Source organism: Scylla paramamosain, chromosome 32 (genome assembly GCF_035594125.1).
Source record: "Scylla paramamosain isolate STU-SP2022 chromosome 32, ASM3559412v1, whole genome shotgun sequence".
Taxonomy (NCBI): domain Eukaryota; kingdom Metazoa; phylum Arthropoda; class Malacostraca; order Decapoda; family Portunidae; genus Scylla; species Scylla paramamosain.
Window position 1 is genome coordinate 11,717,381 of NC_087182.1, and position 15,000 is coordinate 11,732,380.

At 49.5% G+C, this 15,000-nt stretch overlaps 1 protein-coding gene across 2 annotated transcripts in view; it reads left to right on the forward strand.

Annotated features, from left to right (window-relative positions):
* Positions 1-15,000, forward strand: part of LOC135089193 (uncharacterized) — a 32,957-nt gene that overhangs the window by 16,183 nt on the left and 1,774 nt on the right. For both annotated transcript variants that reach the window (XM_063984517.1, XM_063984518.1), the window contains exons 2-6: positions 9,573-11,793; positions 12,198-12,450; positions 12,554-12,659; positions 13,020-13,119; positions 13,236-15,000. The exon at positions 13,236-15,000 is cut by the window's right edge and continues 1,774 nt beyond it. In XM_063984517.1, the coding sequence (XP_063840587.1) occupies positions 9,573-11,793; positions 12,198-12,450; positions 12,554-12,659; positions 13,020-13,119; positions 13,236-13,351 (2,796 nt within the window). In that variant the 3' untranslated portion in view covers positions 13,352-15,000. The remainder of the gene's footprint in view (positions 1-9,572; positions 11,794-12,197; positions 12,451-12,553; positions 12,660-13,019; positions 13,120-13,235) is intronic.

A 15,000-nucleotide genomic window follows, 5' to 3' on the forward strand; every position in this document is an offset into this window, starting at 1 on the left:
GAGGAGAGGATAGTATTCTAAGCATGTAATAATATGAAGAACTGTACGGATAATGCAATTGTATTTTTTTCTTTTTTTACTTTTTTATGGCACTAAAGAGGAGTCTCTCTCGAGTGCGATGCGTTATGAAAACATCAAGAGAGAATGAATGCACTGTTAGTAGAGGGCATTAGTTATAGCCGAGCTTATCCCTTGACTGCTCTTGTGATGAATGCAGTTCTTACAATAGGGAGTGTTAAAAGATCAGAAGTATTGCCAGTCAGCCTGCTGTGGCCCACAATGAATACACTACACGAGTATTATAACTTAGTATGCAATGCAGTATTAAACATCTTACGTACAACTCTTCCGCTTCTAAACATTTTTCTTAAAGCGAGTGAATATAACGTGTAGTTACCGAGTGTCGTCCAGTGGTGTGTGAGTGTGGGTGTGGCTGCAGGCGAGACGCACACCCTGACTGATGTTTTGGCAGTGGCAGACAGACGTGTGCGAGCTGGGCTGGCTAGGTGGCAGGTGCTATTCACGAGTCACGTATTTTGAAACTTTGTCTTATTGACTGTGTGTGTGTGTGTGTGTGTGTGTGTGTGTGTGTGTGTGTGTGTGTGTGTGTGTGTGTGTGTGTGTGTGTGGTGAAACACTACTTCTTACCACTCCTCCCACGTGCAACACACACACACACACACACACACACACACACACACACACACACACACACACACACACACACACACACACACACACACACACACAGGTCGGGGTCCGCCAGGCAGGTGTCCCACCATTACCTTCACTAAGTATCTGAATTATCATGAATTACTCTGCTTACGTCACTCCTCCTCCTCCTCCTCCTCCTCCTCCTCCTCCTCCTCCTCCTCCTCCTCCTCCTCCTCCTCCTCCTCCTCCTCCTCCTCCTCCTCCTCCCCCTCCAGCTCCACAGGTAAGTGTGTGGAGGTAAATGTCCCTTGGTACATATCATGTATTATTTTCATTTGCTCCCAGAGTGTTGGAGGTGGAGGCAGATAGACCCGTTATTAGAGGAAATGCCTGCGGGAGGGTGTAGGAGGGAAGAGTGAGAGCTGGGCGGAGGGAAGGGAGGAGGAAGAGAGTGGAGGGAAGTTACGCTCTGAGTATGTCGTATTTGAGTAATTTTCTTCCATTTTGCTATTCCGCTCTCTCTCTCTCTCTCTCTCTCTCTCTCTCTCTCTCTCTCTCTCTCTCTCTCTCTCTCTCTCTCTCTCTCTCTCTCTCTCTCTCTCTCTCTCTCTCTCTGTTGCGCGCGCTCGCTAGCTCGCTCGCTTGCTTGCTCTCACCTGAAAGTGTTTTGTACGTCGCCGTAACTCATCGTCATTTTTTACCAGTGGTTTTGTTTTCATACACTCGTGTTGAGGCGTTGCCACGTAAGTGTGCAGTGTTGCCATGTGAAAGTTGGTCTCTCTCTCTCTCTCTCTCTCTCTCTCTCTCTCTCTCTCTCTCTCTCTCTCTCTCTCTCTCTCTCTCTCTCTCTCTCTCTCTCTCTCTCTTAATATCAGAAAAGAGAAATAGGGAGGAGGGGGAATGGAGATAAAGAGTTTAGCAAAAAAAAGGGGGGGACTGCGAGAGAACGGAGAGGGAAATTAGAGAAAGAGAGGCTATGGTCTAACTTCCTCTGTGTCCCTCTCCCTCTCTCACTGGCCATTGTGTCCAAATGCCTACAAACCGGGTTATTGTATTCATGTATACACCGCTTCCATTATCCATATGCATCGCCTCTCTCTCTCTCTCTCTCTCTCTCTCTCTCTCTCTCTCTCTCTCTCTCTCTCTCTCTCTCTCTCTCTCTCTCTCTCTCTCTCTCTCTCTAATAGGTCAGTACTTTGGGTAGTGAGCAAAGAGGAAATTTCGATAAATGTGTGTGTGTGTGTGTGTGTGTGTGTGTGTGTGTGTGTGTGTGTGTGTGTGTGTGTGTGTGTGTGTGTGAATACTGCCTTGAGTGGTGTTGATAGCCTTGATGTACTCCTCCTCTTCCTCCTCTTCGTCAAACAGAAAATTCGAATCTAAATCGCACGAAAAAAAAAAAAACATACAAAAGAATAATAGAAGTGAAGTTGATTGAAAACTATAAATTATGAGAAAATATTAAAGTGGATTCGTTCTCTAGTCTCTCTCTCTCTCTCTCTCTCTCTCTCTCTCTCTCTCTCTCTCTCTCTCTCTCTCTCTCTCTCTCTCTCTCTCTCTCTCTCTCTCTCTCTCTCTCTCTCTCGTTGCTCCTTCATCCTTTGTCTCATCTCTCTTTCTCTCCCATCTTAAGAGTGTCTCACGTTACCTTATTCTCCTCTTCCTCTTCTCATTTTCTTCCTTCCTCCACATCCCTGCTTTCTTCACTTCTTACCAACGCTTCCCACACTCCTCCTCCTCCTCCTTCTTCTCCTCACCTCTATAGAAGTGAGGAGACTATTCAGTTCAAAGAAATTAGGTTTAATAGAGAGAGAGGATGGAAGAGAAGAGAACTAGCAGAGTTCGGGAAGGAGGAAGAGGGAGGATGGGGAGGTCAGTAAAGGTCAGAATGAGGGGGGTGAGGGAGGGGCTCGCTTATCTGACCCTGAGTGGCGGGGAAAGTTGATCGTGGTGGACGAATGAGCGGGAGGGAGTGAGTGAGTGTGGGTGTGTGTGAGTGTGGGTGTGGGAAGGTAACGAGAGACCGACAAACAGACAACAAAAGACTAGTCAGTGTAAGGGATGCCAAGCCAAACTCAGTGAATAATAGTCGGGTTTTGCAAGGGAAATCATTTAGAAGTTAATGTAAGAGGACTTTGTGTGAAAAAACTGTCATCAAACATCCCTTCCTGAAATATTTCTGTCTCCAGCTGGCTAGTTTTAAAAAGGTTAGTGGCTAGTTTAAAAGATTTTTTTTTTTTTTGTGGCTATAGTGATGCTTAACAAATAACCTTCATCCTTGACAGAAGAATAATTACGAGAAACTTTCTAATCATATCTGGGACCTTTGAAACTAATCCTAAAGAGAGAACAAAGCCCTGACCGATGCATTTGTATAGACATCCACAGAAACACAATTATATTTAAATAAAATGTTTGTATTGAAATAAAGTTTGTGTCTTAGCTCAGCTCAGCAGAGTAGTTCTTCTCGTTCTGGTTTATCGTGGTGTGGTTGACGGATCGATGTCAGTGGTCAGTAGGTAAGTAGAGATGAGGGTAAGCAGGTAGCTTGACGTGGAGGAATGCTGGTAGGGAGGAAAGGAGAGAGAGAGAGAGAGAGAGAGAGAGAGAGAGAGAGAGAGAGAGATGATATAGGGGAGGATATTACCTTTTAACATTTAAGAAACTTTGGTGTAACTTTACTCTTGGAGGAAGTATGAGACTTCTCCATATCTCCTTTCCTCCCTCCGTCCCTCCGTCCCTCATTTCGTCAACCCTGCATCCTAACTTTCCAACTCTCTCTCTCTCTCTCTCTCTCTCTCTCTCTCTCTCTCTCTCTCTCTCTCTCTCTCTCTCTCTCTCTCTCTCTCTCTCTCTCTCTCAACGATAATTCTGAAAGTAAGGGAGGAAGAGCTGGAGGACCGGATGGGGAAAGGAGGCATATGCTTGAGACAAGTTTTTGTGTCTGGTCTAGGTGACGAAGGCCCGCGTGGGTCTGTACGTAGGTGCGTAGGTGGGCAGGTGAACAAAGGTGGGTGACTGCTCCCCCGCGCGCACACACACTACACACACCCTCCCCCTTGCCGGTTACTCCTCACTTCTTTCTCCTAATGCTTCTTTCCCATCCCTTCTCATCCCCTTCATCTCTCTCTCTCTCTCTCTCTCTCTCTCTCTCTCTCTCTCTCTCTCTCTCTCTCTCTCTCTCTCTCTCTCTCTCCCCCCAGGTAACCTCACTGGCCAATAAGCAGTCTGTTACCTGTTTCCTGTTCTTCATGTGTGCTTGTGCGATCCTCCCACTGTTCTCCTTCCGCCCCTGTTTCCTCTCTCTCTCTCTCTCTCTCTCTCTCTCTCTCTCTCTCTCTCTCTCTCTCTCTCTCTCTCTCTCTCTCTCTCTCTCTCTCTCTCTCTCTCTCTCTCTCTCTCTCTCTCCTTTCCGCGTATCATCATCATCAGATCATAGGTACAAGAGAGTAGGATGGCCTTGGCTAGTTAATTCGTACCCTGTGCATAAGGTTCCTGCTGGCCTTACACACACACACACACACACACACACACACACACACACACACACACACACACACACACACACACACACACACACACACACGCGGCCATCTTCCAGGCGTTGAGTTGTGTCATGCGTGCTTTGCCGTGTGTTAGCTCCAGATATTTGCGTTCCCTCCCTCCCCTTCCGTCATGGCGAGCGTGTAGAAGGAAAAGGAGCAGAGAGGCAACTCCTCAACCGTGCGTGAGGAGGAGGAAGAGCTAGTTGCAGAGGACACAGGAAGCGAGGCAAGACTACATGGCCAACATAGAGGAGGAAGAAGAGAAGCATGTGGCCATTTTCATCATCATCATCATTGTCATCATCATGAGATTCTATGATTCTACCGCAAGACAAGGGATGAGTCACTAGTCACTCCACGTATCACTAATGAGAGAGAGAGAGAGAGAGAGAGAGAGAGAGAGAGAGAGAGAGAGAGAGAGAGAGAGAGAGAGAGAGAGAGACGAAACCTCCTTGATATACAGCTCATGCTTTATTTAGTAACAATGAAGGTAGTTTAGTTTTGCTTATTTATTTACTTATTATTTAGTCTTTGTTCACCCAAGTGAGAACAAATGTTTTCCCTAATCTACAAAGAGTAAGTGCTGGACATGTTTTGAGACAGGAACAAAAAACAACAGTGCACCGCCTCGCTCTGTGCACTGCTAGGTCGTATTCCTGTGTTCTCTTCATAACACTACTTACATTGGTTTCCTTTATTTTTTGTCTGATTTATGGACGACTTTGTGTAATGGTGTCTTGAAATCGAAATTTGAGTATTCATTCCCTCTACCCTCCCTCTCTTATTCTCCCACTCTCCTCCCATTCCTTCCCCTCCCTCTCTTCTCTCGCCTGTGTTCCCTCCAGTCTGACGTGAGTTATGGTGCCTGGTGGTGCGTTGGGAGCAGGAGGAGTGAACTTGGTGGGTCAGAGAGAGAGAGAGAGAGAGAGAGAGAGAGAGAGAGAGAGAGAGAGAGAGAGAGGGGGATAATTTGTGCTTACTCCTCTAAGAAGTTTATGGAAATCGGAGCGAGAGGTTGATCAGAATGACGATGGAGAAGAAACTTAACCTTAATAACAATAACCACTCATTCGAAAATTAAAACAGCAGCAGAAAATAATATAAGTAACAATGGCTAAACAAAAATCATAAGTGGAGTATAAACATATATTAAAGAAAAAAATGATGGAGGAGGGGGAAAAAGTAGAGGAGGAATGGACAGTAAACTATAACATTACACGAGTCTCCCCAGCCATCAGAAGGCAATTAGTCGTATCTCCATAGGTATAATTGCCCCCTAACGATGCCCCTTTGTTTGTGGCGCTTGTTACGTCACCAGGGGGAGGAGGAAGAGATGAAGTGGTGAGGAGGGAAGGAAGAGGAAGAGGAGTGGTATGGATGGCAAACTGTGTGTGTGTGTGTGTGAGAGAGAGAGAGAGAGAGAGAGAGAGAGAGAGAGAGAGAGAGAGAGAGAGAGATGGTGTGGTGCAAGGAAGTCCATATAGGGGTGTAAATTCTTGGCCTTGAGAGAGAGAGAGAGAGAGAGAGAGAGAGAGAGATGGGTAATTATTGTATTAGGACCTTTTGTGTCCATAGTAACATAGCGAGGAATGAATGCTATGCAAATGGCATGCCTGCTGTGGGTGTCAAGGTGTGTGTGTGTGTGTGGGTGTCAAGGTGTGTGTCAAGGCGGTGGTGGTGGTGGTGGTGATTCACAACAATAATCAGGAATGGTGGTTAGTGTGTGGCCACGATTCTGCCACACACGCACGCACACACACACACACACACACACACACACACACACACACACACACACACACTTGTACGACCATGGACTTCAAGGGCTGAGAAAGTGTATGTAAACTGAGAGAGAGAGAGAGAGAGAGAGAGAGAGAGAGAGAGAGAGAGAGAGAGAGAGAGAGAGAGAGAGAGAGAGAGAGAGAGAGAGTCCAGACGGCCGCGTACTGAACCTCAACAAGATTTTGATAATTTTAAGATTCTCTCTCTCTCTCTCTCTCTCTCTCTCTCTCTCTCTCTCTCTCTCACACACACACACACACACACACACACACACACACACACACACACACACACACACACACACACACACACACACACACACACACACACACACACACACACACATGGCTGCGTAACCCTATCTTTGCCACTGTCACCAGCGTGTATGCAATTTAATACACTCATCATGGTGGAGGAGGTATAACTCTCTCTCTCTCTCTCTCTCTCTCTCTCTCTCTCTCTCTCTCTCTCTCTCTCTCTCTCTCTCTCTCTCTCTCTCTCTCTCTCTCTCTCTCTCTCTCTCTCATTTGTCATAAGACCTGCGCTTCTCCTTTCCTCATGTACTCTCATCACTCATTATTATTATTTCATTATTATTGTTTTCTTTTTCTTTTTCTTTTTATTCTTTTTTTCTTCTTCTTCTTCTTGTTTGGTGTGCGTATGTGTCGCGCGTGTATACCTGTTAATTGCGTTTTCATATTGACAGGAAGTGAAGGGGCGGATGGAGGGCAGGGAGGGATGGAGGGAGGGAAAGAGGGAGAAAGAGAGGTTGGGGTGAGAGGAAGAGGATGACACCACGCCATCATCTTGGAGGGGTCAGGGGATGGTAACACTTGCCAACTGGTAGTTATGATCATTTATTGAGTTATAATGACACGGGAGAGAGAGAGAGAGAGAGAGAGAGAGAGAGAGAGAGAGAGAGAGAGAGAGAGAGAGAGAGAGACGCCAGTTTATTGATCATTGATGTTTTATTACTTGTAGATTATATTATTTGTATTATTGTTATTGTTATTGGTGGGGGTGGCGATGGTGGTGGTGGTGAAGTTATTGCTGATTCAGTACTACTTCTCTGCAACCATTAGAAGATTATTACCTATTCAACATTTAACTGATATGGTTAAATGAACAGATATGTTTGTGGAAAGCACCAATATTTACCAATATTTATAACATTCTTTCGTATCACTGCCTCCTCCTCCTCCTCCTCCTCCTCCTCCTCCTCCTCCTCCTCCTCCTCCTCCTCCTCCTCCTCCTCCTCCTCCTCCTCCTGCTCTATCCTCGCCCTAAAATCTCCCCTGATTAGGACATGAATGAAAATAACTAATGTGTCTCGTACGAATTCGAAGCCGCTGTCGGTGACTTGAGCTACAGGAAACCGGATACCGCATACCCCACTCCCCCTCCTCACCTCTCCCTGCTTCCCTCCCTCTCTCCCTCAAGCCTCCTCCCGACCCGCTCAGATGACCTTTTAATCTCCCTTCCTCACCTTCTCCATCGCCATCTTCTCTTCCTCTCCTTCTCCTCCCCTCACCCATATTTGTTTGCGTTAAAGTCTTATATGTTTACGCTTTTCCGTTCACTTCTCCCTTCACCCCTCTCGCTCTCCCTCTTCTCCCTATAGTAAAGAGGGAAAGAGCCTTGCCCGCCGAAGTCCCTGGCGAGGGTATCGAACGAGGGTCTGGCATGGCGGGCAGATGGTTTGAGGATCCCATTTCCCTTCTTTGAGGACGACTGCGGAGGAAAAGTCCCGCTCCACTGCCTTATAATGGACGGTGATTAATTTTCTGGAGAGAGAGAGAGAGAGAGAGAGAGAGAGAGAGAGAGAGAGAGAGAGAGAGAGAGAGAGAGAGAGAGAGAGAATGGGCTTTGCTTGACGATTTATGCTCTTTCACTTTAATTTCATATTATTTCATTCTCACTTATCTTGTTCCAGGGAAAAGAAAGGGACGCATTTTAAAGGAAATAATAGAATTGCGTGAGGGATATACACGATTTCGCGCAGTCACACACACACACACACACACACACACACACACACACACACACACACACACACACACACACACACACACACACACACACACACACACACACACACAAGGAGTGAAAGTGGTGACCAAAAAAAAAAGGAAAAGATGTACTAGACGTCACAATTCTCAACCACCGCTTTCAGCAATTTTTACTTTTTTTTATTGAGGGGGGTAAGGTATACGAGGAAAAAAGTGTGTGTGTGTGTGTGTGTGGGGTGATGTGAGGAGCCATGGCGTTACCAGTTGTGGGGGAGGGGAGAAGGACTCACGCTCTCTCAGGTAAACTGTTTCCAGCTTGAGGCCATTTTGGGGAGACAAGACTGACATTCTCTCTCTCTCTCTCTCTCTCTCTCTCTCTCTCTCTCTCTCTCTCTCTCTCTCTCTCTCTCTCTCTCTCTCTCTATCTATCTATCTATCTATCTATCTATCTATCTATCTGGGGCGCGCGCACGGTCAATGATCATGATTAGAATGAGGGAAAAGAAAAAACTTTATGCCACAGCTTAAAGAATAAGGCACATGAGAGATTTAGATATTCCGCCTTCGACGAATGTGCGGCATGGGAAGGGAAAGCTGAGGTGATCCAATGAAAACCAAGGCCTACATACATACATACATACATACATACATACATACATACATACATAGTTTCCTTTCTGCTGCAGCGGTGAGCAGGCTGGTGAGTGCGTGGGGTTTATGTAAACTGCAGAGAGTAGTGGGAAGAGGGAAGAGAGAGCCACTGCGCACCGGTTATGCTTGTGTGGCCAGCTGACGACCTATTTACCTCTTAAATTAAATACCACTGCTACTGTTACTACTACAGCTACTAACTCTAACTAACTAACTCCTTCGTTGCATAAGCGAAAACTACCCACACCACGCTCCCACCCGCCGCCGTTTCCCCGGCCTACTTCTGCGTCCAAGCGTTCGGTGATGAGTTGCAATCACTGTCTCCTGCGTCGCTGCTTATCAGGGAATTTTGGTTTGTTCGGGTTGTTGGGGAACTGTTTGGTTTGTTGTGCATCGTGTTGGTGGTCATGAGAGATTGTAGCGTCAGTACTTGCCCTGGAAAGTGAAGTTTTGAGACAGGTGCACTTTTTTTCTGCAGTTGACGGGTGGTAGAGAGGTAGGGGGCTGAGAACGGTACCTGGGAGAGGCGGAGGAGGAGAGTGGGCATGACTGTGGCGGCGGGCAGGGCCACTGACCCGCACCGTCTGCCCTTCCCTCCCGTCCCTCCCCTCTCTCTCCCTCCTCTCCTCTTCTTCCTCCAGCGACCGATCAACTGGCCCGCCAACCTGTCTTCCCTCTCTGCACTCCCCCCCCCCGTCCTCCCCAATCTCTAGCCTTTGCTGAGCCTCCCACGCCCTCCAGCACCTCTCATAAACCATTACTACTTCTACCGCTGTTAATACAACAACAACAACAATAATTACTACTACTACTACTACTACTATTACTACTACTACTACTACTACTACTACTACTACTACTACTACTACTACTACTACTACTACTACTATCCACACGAAGGCTGTCACTCACCACTGTTTTTCTTGTATTCCAGGATCCGCCGAACATGGACATGGAACTTTTCGAGGCCCTGCTGGCCAACATGCACCAGAACCTCCCTCAAGGTGGAGGCGGAGCATACGATGACGACGTCGAGGATGATGACGACGATTACGAGGATGATGATGACGACGACGACGATGATGACTACGATTATGGTGGAGGTCACGAGCATAACATCCACGCGATGGCCAACCCCTATGGAGGCGGCGGTGGCGGCGAGGGTGGCGACCTGTCGCTGCCCACCATGCAGACAATGAGCATTCTGCAGGGACTGCTCAATATGAACCCTGCGGCCTTGCCCGGTGGCGTACCTGACATGGGCGGCGCCATGAGTGGGCCCATGAACGGGGGCATGGGCTCCCCGATGGAAGCCGGAGGTGGCTTCCTCTCCAACATGCCTTCCTTCCTGCCTGCCATGAACACTGAGATGGCCGGCTCTCTTGCCGGGGCCTTCGCAGGCGGTATTGGTGCGCTTATGGACGGCTTCGCCAACGGCGGCGGTGGTGCTGGCGGCGGCGCCAATATCAGTGAGTACCACGAGGATGATCTTCTCTCCGACGAAGAGGACGAGGAGGACGACGAAGACGATGACGAAGACGACGATGATCTAGACGAGCGAGGTGGCATGGGCTCAGCTGTGGCGGTGGCAGCGGGCGCGGCGGCTGTGGGGGCAGTTGGCGGCATGATGGCTTCCAGACTACTGGGATCTGGTGCCCCCCACCCAGCTCACATGCAGCACCCGGACCATCCCGCCAGTGTCCCGCACCCTGCCCACGCCCAACATCCAGCCCACGGCTCTCATCCCGCCCCTCTAGGCTTTACACACCCGCAGTACGCCGCAGACATGCTCAGCCCTCCTACAGCGCACCCACAGCTGCCGCCCCCCTCGCACCACACCAATATGGCGCCGAGCATGAGTGGAGGCTCCGTGAGAAGCGTCGACCCACTGGCAGGTGTGCCACTGGGCCTGGCGGGCGTGGCGGCCGGTGCCAGCCTTTTGGCTCCCGTAGTGAATGGATTACTCAACAACAAGCCCGCTGCCAAGCTGGATAACTCCGACGCCTCCAGCGTCACCCTGGTAGGTGATGACTCACTTAACTCCACCAAGACACTCCCATCCACAGACCGCCCGGCAGACCCCAACAACACTGCCGCCGCCACCGCCGTCGCTGCTGCTGCTGCTGCTGCTGCTGCTGCTGCGGCGGCGGCGCTGGAGAAGACTCACATCTCTCAGCCCAACAAGGAAGACCCAAAATCTGCTCCTGCAGAGACAAAACAGGAGGCCAACAAGCCTGAAACCGCCAAACCTGCAACCACCAAGCCTGCAGCCACCCCTAAAAAGGAAGAAGCAGAAAAGAAGCAAGAAAGTGTAGAGGGCGTGACAGACGTGACCGAGGCACGCGAAGAGACACCGAAACCCACACGTGTGCCCTCTCCTAAGGAGGATCAAGAGGACGACAAGGCAAGTGTCGGTGCTGACTCCGTCCCAGGTTCTGACGAGGCAGTGGACGGCAAGTCAGATACTGAGAGCGTTAGGAAGAAAACGCCCTCGCCTGTGCTGGTTGAGAAGCTGGGTCGCCTCAGCCCCACAGGAAGTGAGTCCACGCCCGTTCTTGAGTCCGCCAGCTGTGCATCAATCACCGACCTTGCCAGCGCCACTGAATCCATGCGAGACTCTGATACCGACAACCATTCCGATGCTCACAATGTGACGGCCAACCTGTCCGACCTGGACAACGACCTTCATGAGGCGCAGCCCAAAGTGCGCGCCCCGCCGCAATATGCCGTGGGAGGTCACTTGCCTATCGTGATCGAGAAGCCCACCTTTGGCTGGCAGTCTATGGTGGGCCTCGACACCGCTAAGGATGCGCTCAAGAACCTCTTCATGAGCGAGACCTTCCCAGAGGTATTCGAGGGGACGCAGGGCACTTGTAAGGGAGTGCTGCTCTTCGGGCCTGTCGGCTCCGGTAAGACTTGCCTTGCACGTGCCCTTGCCAAGGAGGCTCAAGACGCCATCCTAATCGGCATATCAACGGCCTATCTAGCGACTCAACCGCCAAGCGAGGCGCCCAAAATCGTCCGCTATCTGTTCGACCATGCTCGCATGCACAGCCCTGCCGTCATTCTCTTCGACGAGGTAGACGCCCTCTGCTACGACCGATCGAGCGAGACTGCGATGAAAGCCAAAATTGAGCTGCTGCATCAGATCCGAGGTTAGTTGATGAATCTGGGTCTTGCCTTCACCCTAACCACACTCCTCCTGCTCTTAGTTTGATGTATTTTATGCTCCCTCCCCACACATATCTCTCACTCATTCACCCTACATGTTAGAGACACTCAGTCGTCATTTCCCAGAGAGTCTTTATGTCAGTATTTAGGTGAAATTCAGCCAATTAATTGCACAGGATATTTAGGTTTTTGGTGTGTCAGGGATCAACATCCTTGTCACGTCACAGATAAGAGGACAAACAGACACGTGTGTGGAAAGTAAGCTACACATGGGTGGTACATAGCCATTGGTCCCCTTAGCACGCCGCATCATTCTTATGCACAAATGTTGTAGCGCCTAATTCAGTCACTCAATCATTGTCTCACCATGATCGTCTCCTCTACGCAGCACTCACAACCCTCAACCCAGCCTACCCGCCGGGCATGAACCCACACGCCTTCAATGACGGTATCATGGTCCTTGGCACCACCAATCAGCCCTGGCTCCTGGAGGATGACTTACGCAGGATCTTCACATACAACATCCACGTTAAGTTACCTGGCGAGAAGGCGCGAGAGGAGCTGTTTCGTATGTTCCTGCAGACGCTGCCGCACACGCTTATTGACGACCATTTCAAGTGCCTCGTTGCCAAGAGTGAAGGGTAAGTTTGTGGGTATGTGTGTTCCTACAGCACCTCTTGAAGAACACTAGGAGCTAGTGCTTGTCTCTTAGTGGCCCTGTGGTGACCCTCCCCTTGCCCGCAGGTACAACGCAGCTGACATCAACATGGTGGTGCGGCAGGTGGTGGCCCAGAGGTCACCCACGGAGTCCAACAAGTACATCCAGAACGTGTCTCGACCCATTACCTATGTGAGTGTCGCGTCTGTCCTCACTCTGTAATAATGGCAGTCTCTCTCTCTCTCTCTCTCTCTCTCTCTCTCTCTCTCTCTCTCTCTCTCTCTCTCTCTCTCTCTCTCTCTCTCTCTCTCTCTCTCTCTCTCTCTCTCTCTCTCTCTCTCTCTTTCTGACAATAATCCATTTTCGTCAGTGTCCGGGATCAACAAGAACATTACTGTCAATCCAGCCTGGCATAGTACTCAGTATTTACTTCTCTGAGTAGTCACTACAAGCTGCAGGTTTGGGGAACTGTAGGATGCAATCTTTTCCTGTACATCTAATTATGTCATTACTGAACCATGAGGGTGTCATGTGTACGTTTTTATATTACAGGACGATCTCGCCACTGTCATGACAGAATACAGGTGTCGGTTTACGGACGATGTGGCGAACAAGTACCAGAGCTACATCAAGTCCGCCACGCACAGATCAGGTGAGTGCATCTTGTCTTTTCTCGTGAACCACTTGTTCCTTGTTATTCAATGATGTGTAAAATGTTGACTGAGTCTACTGTGGTAACCTAACCCCTTGCTTTCCTTTCGTCCCCAGAGGAGCGGCGGGAGGATACTAAAAATGAGGAGAAGGCTAAGCCCAAGGGCGTCAAGAAGTTCGGCCAGAGGATCGCCAAGTCCATTGCTGCCGCGCTCGTTGCTGTGATAGATTAATCTGTGTTTAGCTTGTAGTGAAAAGACAGCCCTGGCGCGGCGGCGGCGGCAGCGGCGGCGGCGACGGCGGCGGCGGCGGCGGCGGCGACGGAGGAGGCGGAAGCAGCCTGGCCCGGGCACGGTGCGCCGCACCCTGTTGTAATTAGCTCTGTATAGTCTGTCTGTGATGAAACCATTTTAAATAATATGTGGACCTGCGCTGTCCACGACCTGGAGTGAGTTGTGGCGGCGAGCGACGTGGCCCAAGGGATCCCTCTGCCCCAGCCAGGGTCGGAGGAACTTAGTCACTGAGTCATTACTTCTGATCCCTACTACTACTGCTACCACCACCACCGCCACCACCACCACCACCACCACCACCACCACCACCACCATTACCACTACCACCACCACCACCACCACCACCACCACCCATAATAACAACAACAACAACAACAACAACACCATGATTCACAAGCCAATGCCCCGCCTGCTGCCTGCCTGCTGCCCGTTGCCTGTGCCCGCCTCGCCAGCGCCCCACGCAGGCAGCAGCCCTTTGGAGCTACAGCCCCAGGGACTACTCAAGTGCTTCTGTGAATGCCACGTGTAAAATTGAATCTGGAATTGTGGTGTGTCGTGCCTCGGCGGCTCAGTGTGTGCGGTGTTGAGGAGCCTCTCGCCGCGGCCAGGCGGGGGCGTCGACCCGAGGGGGCGGTCGGAGGTGCTGGTCAGTGTTGTACAAATCTTCTTCGATAGATAATCATCCATTTCGCCTAAGTCACGTGATCTCAAAAGTGCGTATGTGGTAACTTCCAGTTTTACTAATATCATTATTGTCATTATTATTATTATTATTATTATTATTATTATTATTATTATTATTATTATTATTATTATCTTTTTTTTGGTAGGTGGAAAAATGCGAATTCTTTAGGTGATCTAAAGTGATAATCATACATTAAGTGTGTTAATCATTACATTGTCTCGTATCATGATCGTGGTAGTTGTTGTCAAGTCTTGATCCGGAAAACTCGCCCAAAAGACAAGATCTGAGTGTGTCCGGAGCGTGGCCACAACACGCTCCCCCTGACCCATCTGTTACCCTTTCTTTGTTTTGTTTTGCGATTTTGTGGTTATGGGGAGGTGCGGCGTGTGGCGCACCCCAGTGGCATTGTGAAGGCTCGCGCGTTGGCTGGCGGAGAGCATGCAAACTTGTCCCCCACACACACACACACACACACACACACACACACACACACACACACACACACACACACACACACACACACACACACACACACACACACACACACACACACACACACACACACACACATTAAGTTTTTGACACAAATTATGAAATCCCATACTATTGCGTCCCTATGTTATATCTCAAGACTCCCCTCCCCCTTCCCTCGCTGTCACAATTATGCCTCGAGCATTTTAAGAATCCCTAAGTCCATGTTCATTGGCATTATCCAACTGTGGCAGTTGAGAGAAAAGCTCCCGCAGCCAGCAAGCGACGCCTGTGGTGTTATAAAGACAAAAAACTAGTGCCTGTCTCAATCTCAAAACAGTATGTTTGTCAATAGCGAGTCAGCGCCTCCCACGGCCGCGCTTCCGTCACTGAAGGGCTGCCTCGCCTCCAGCCGGGCAGACTCCTACACCTG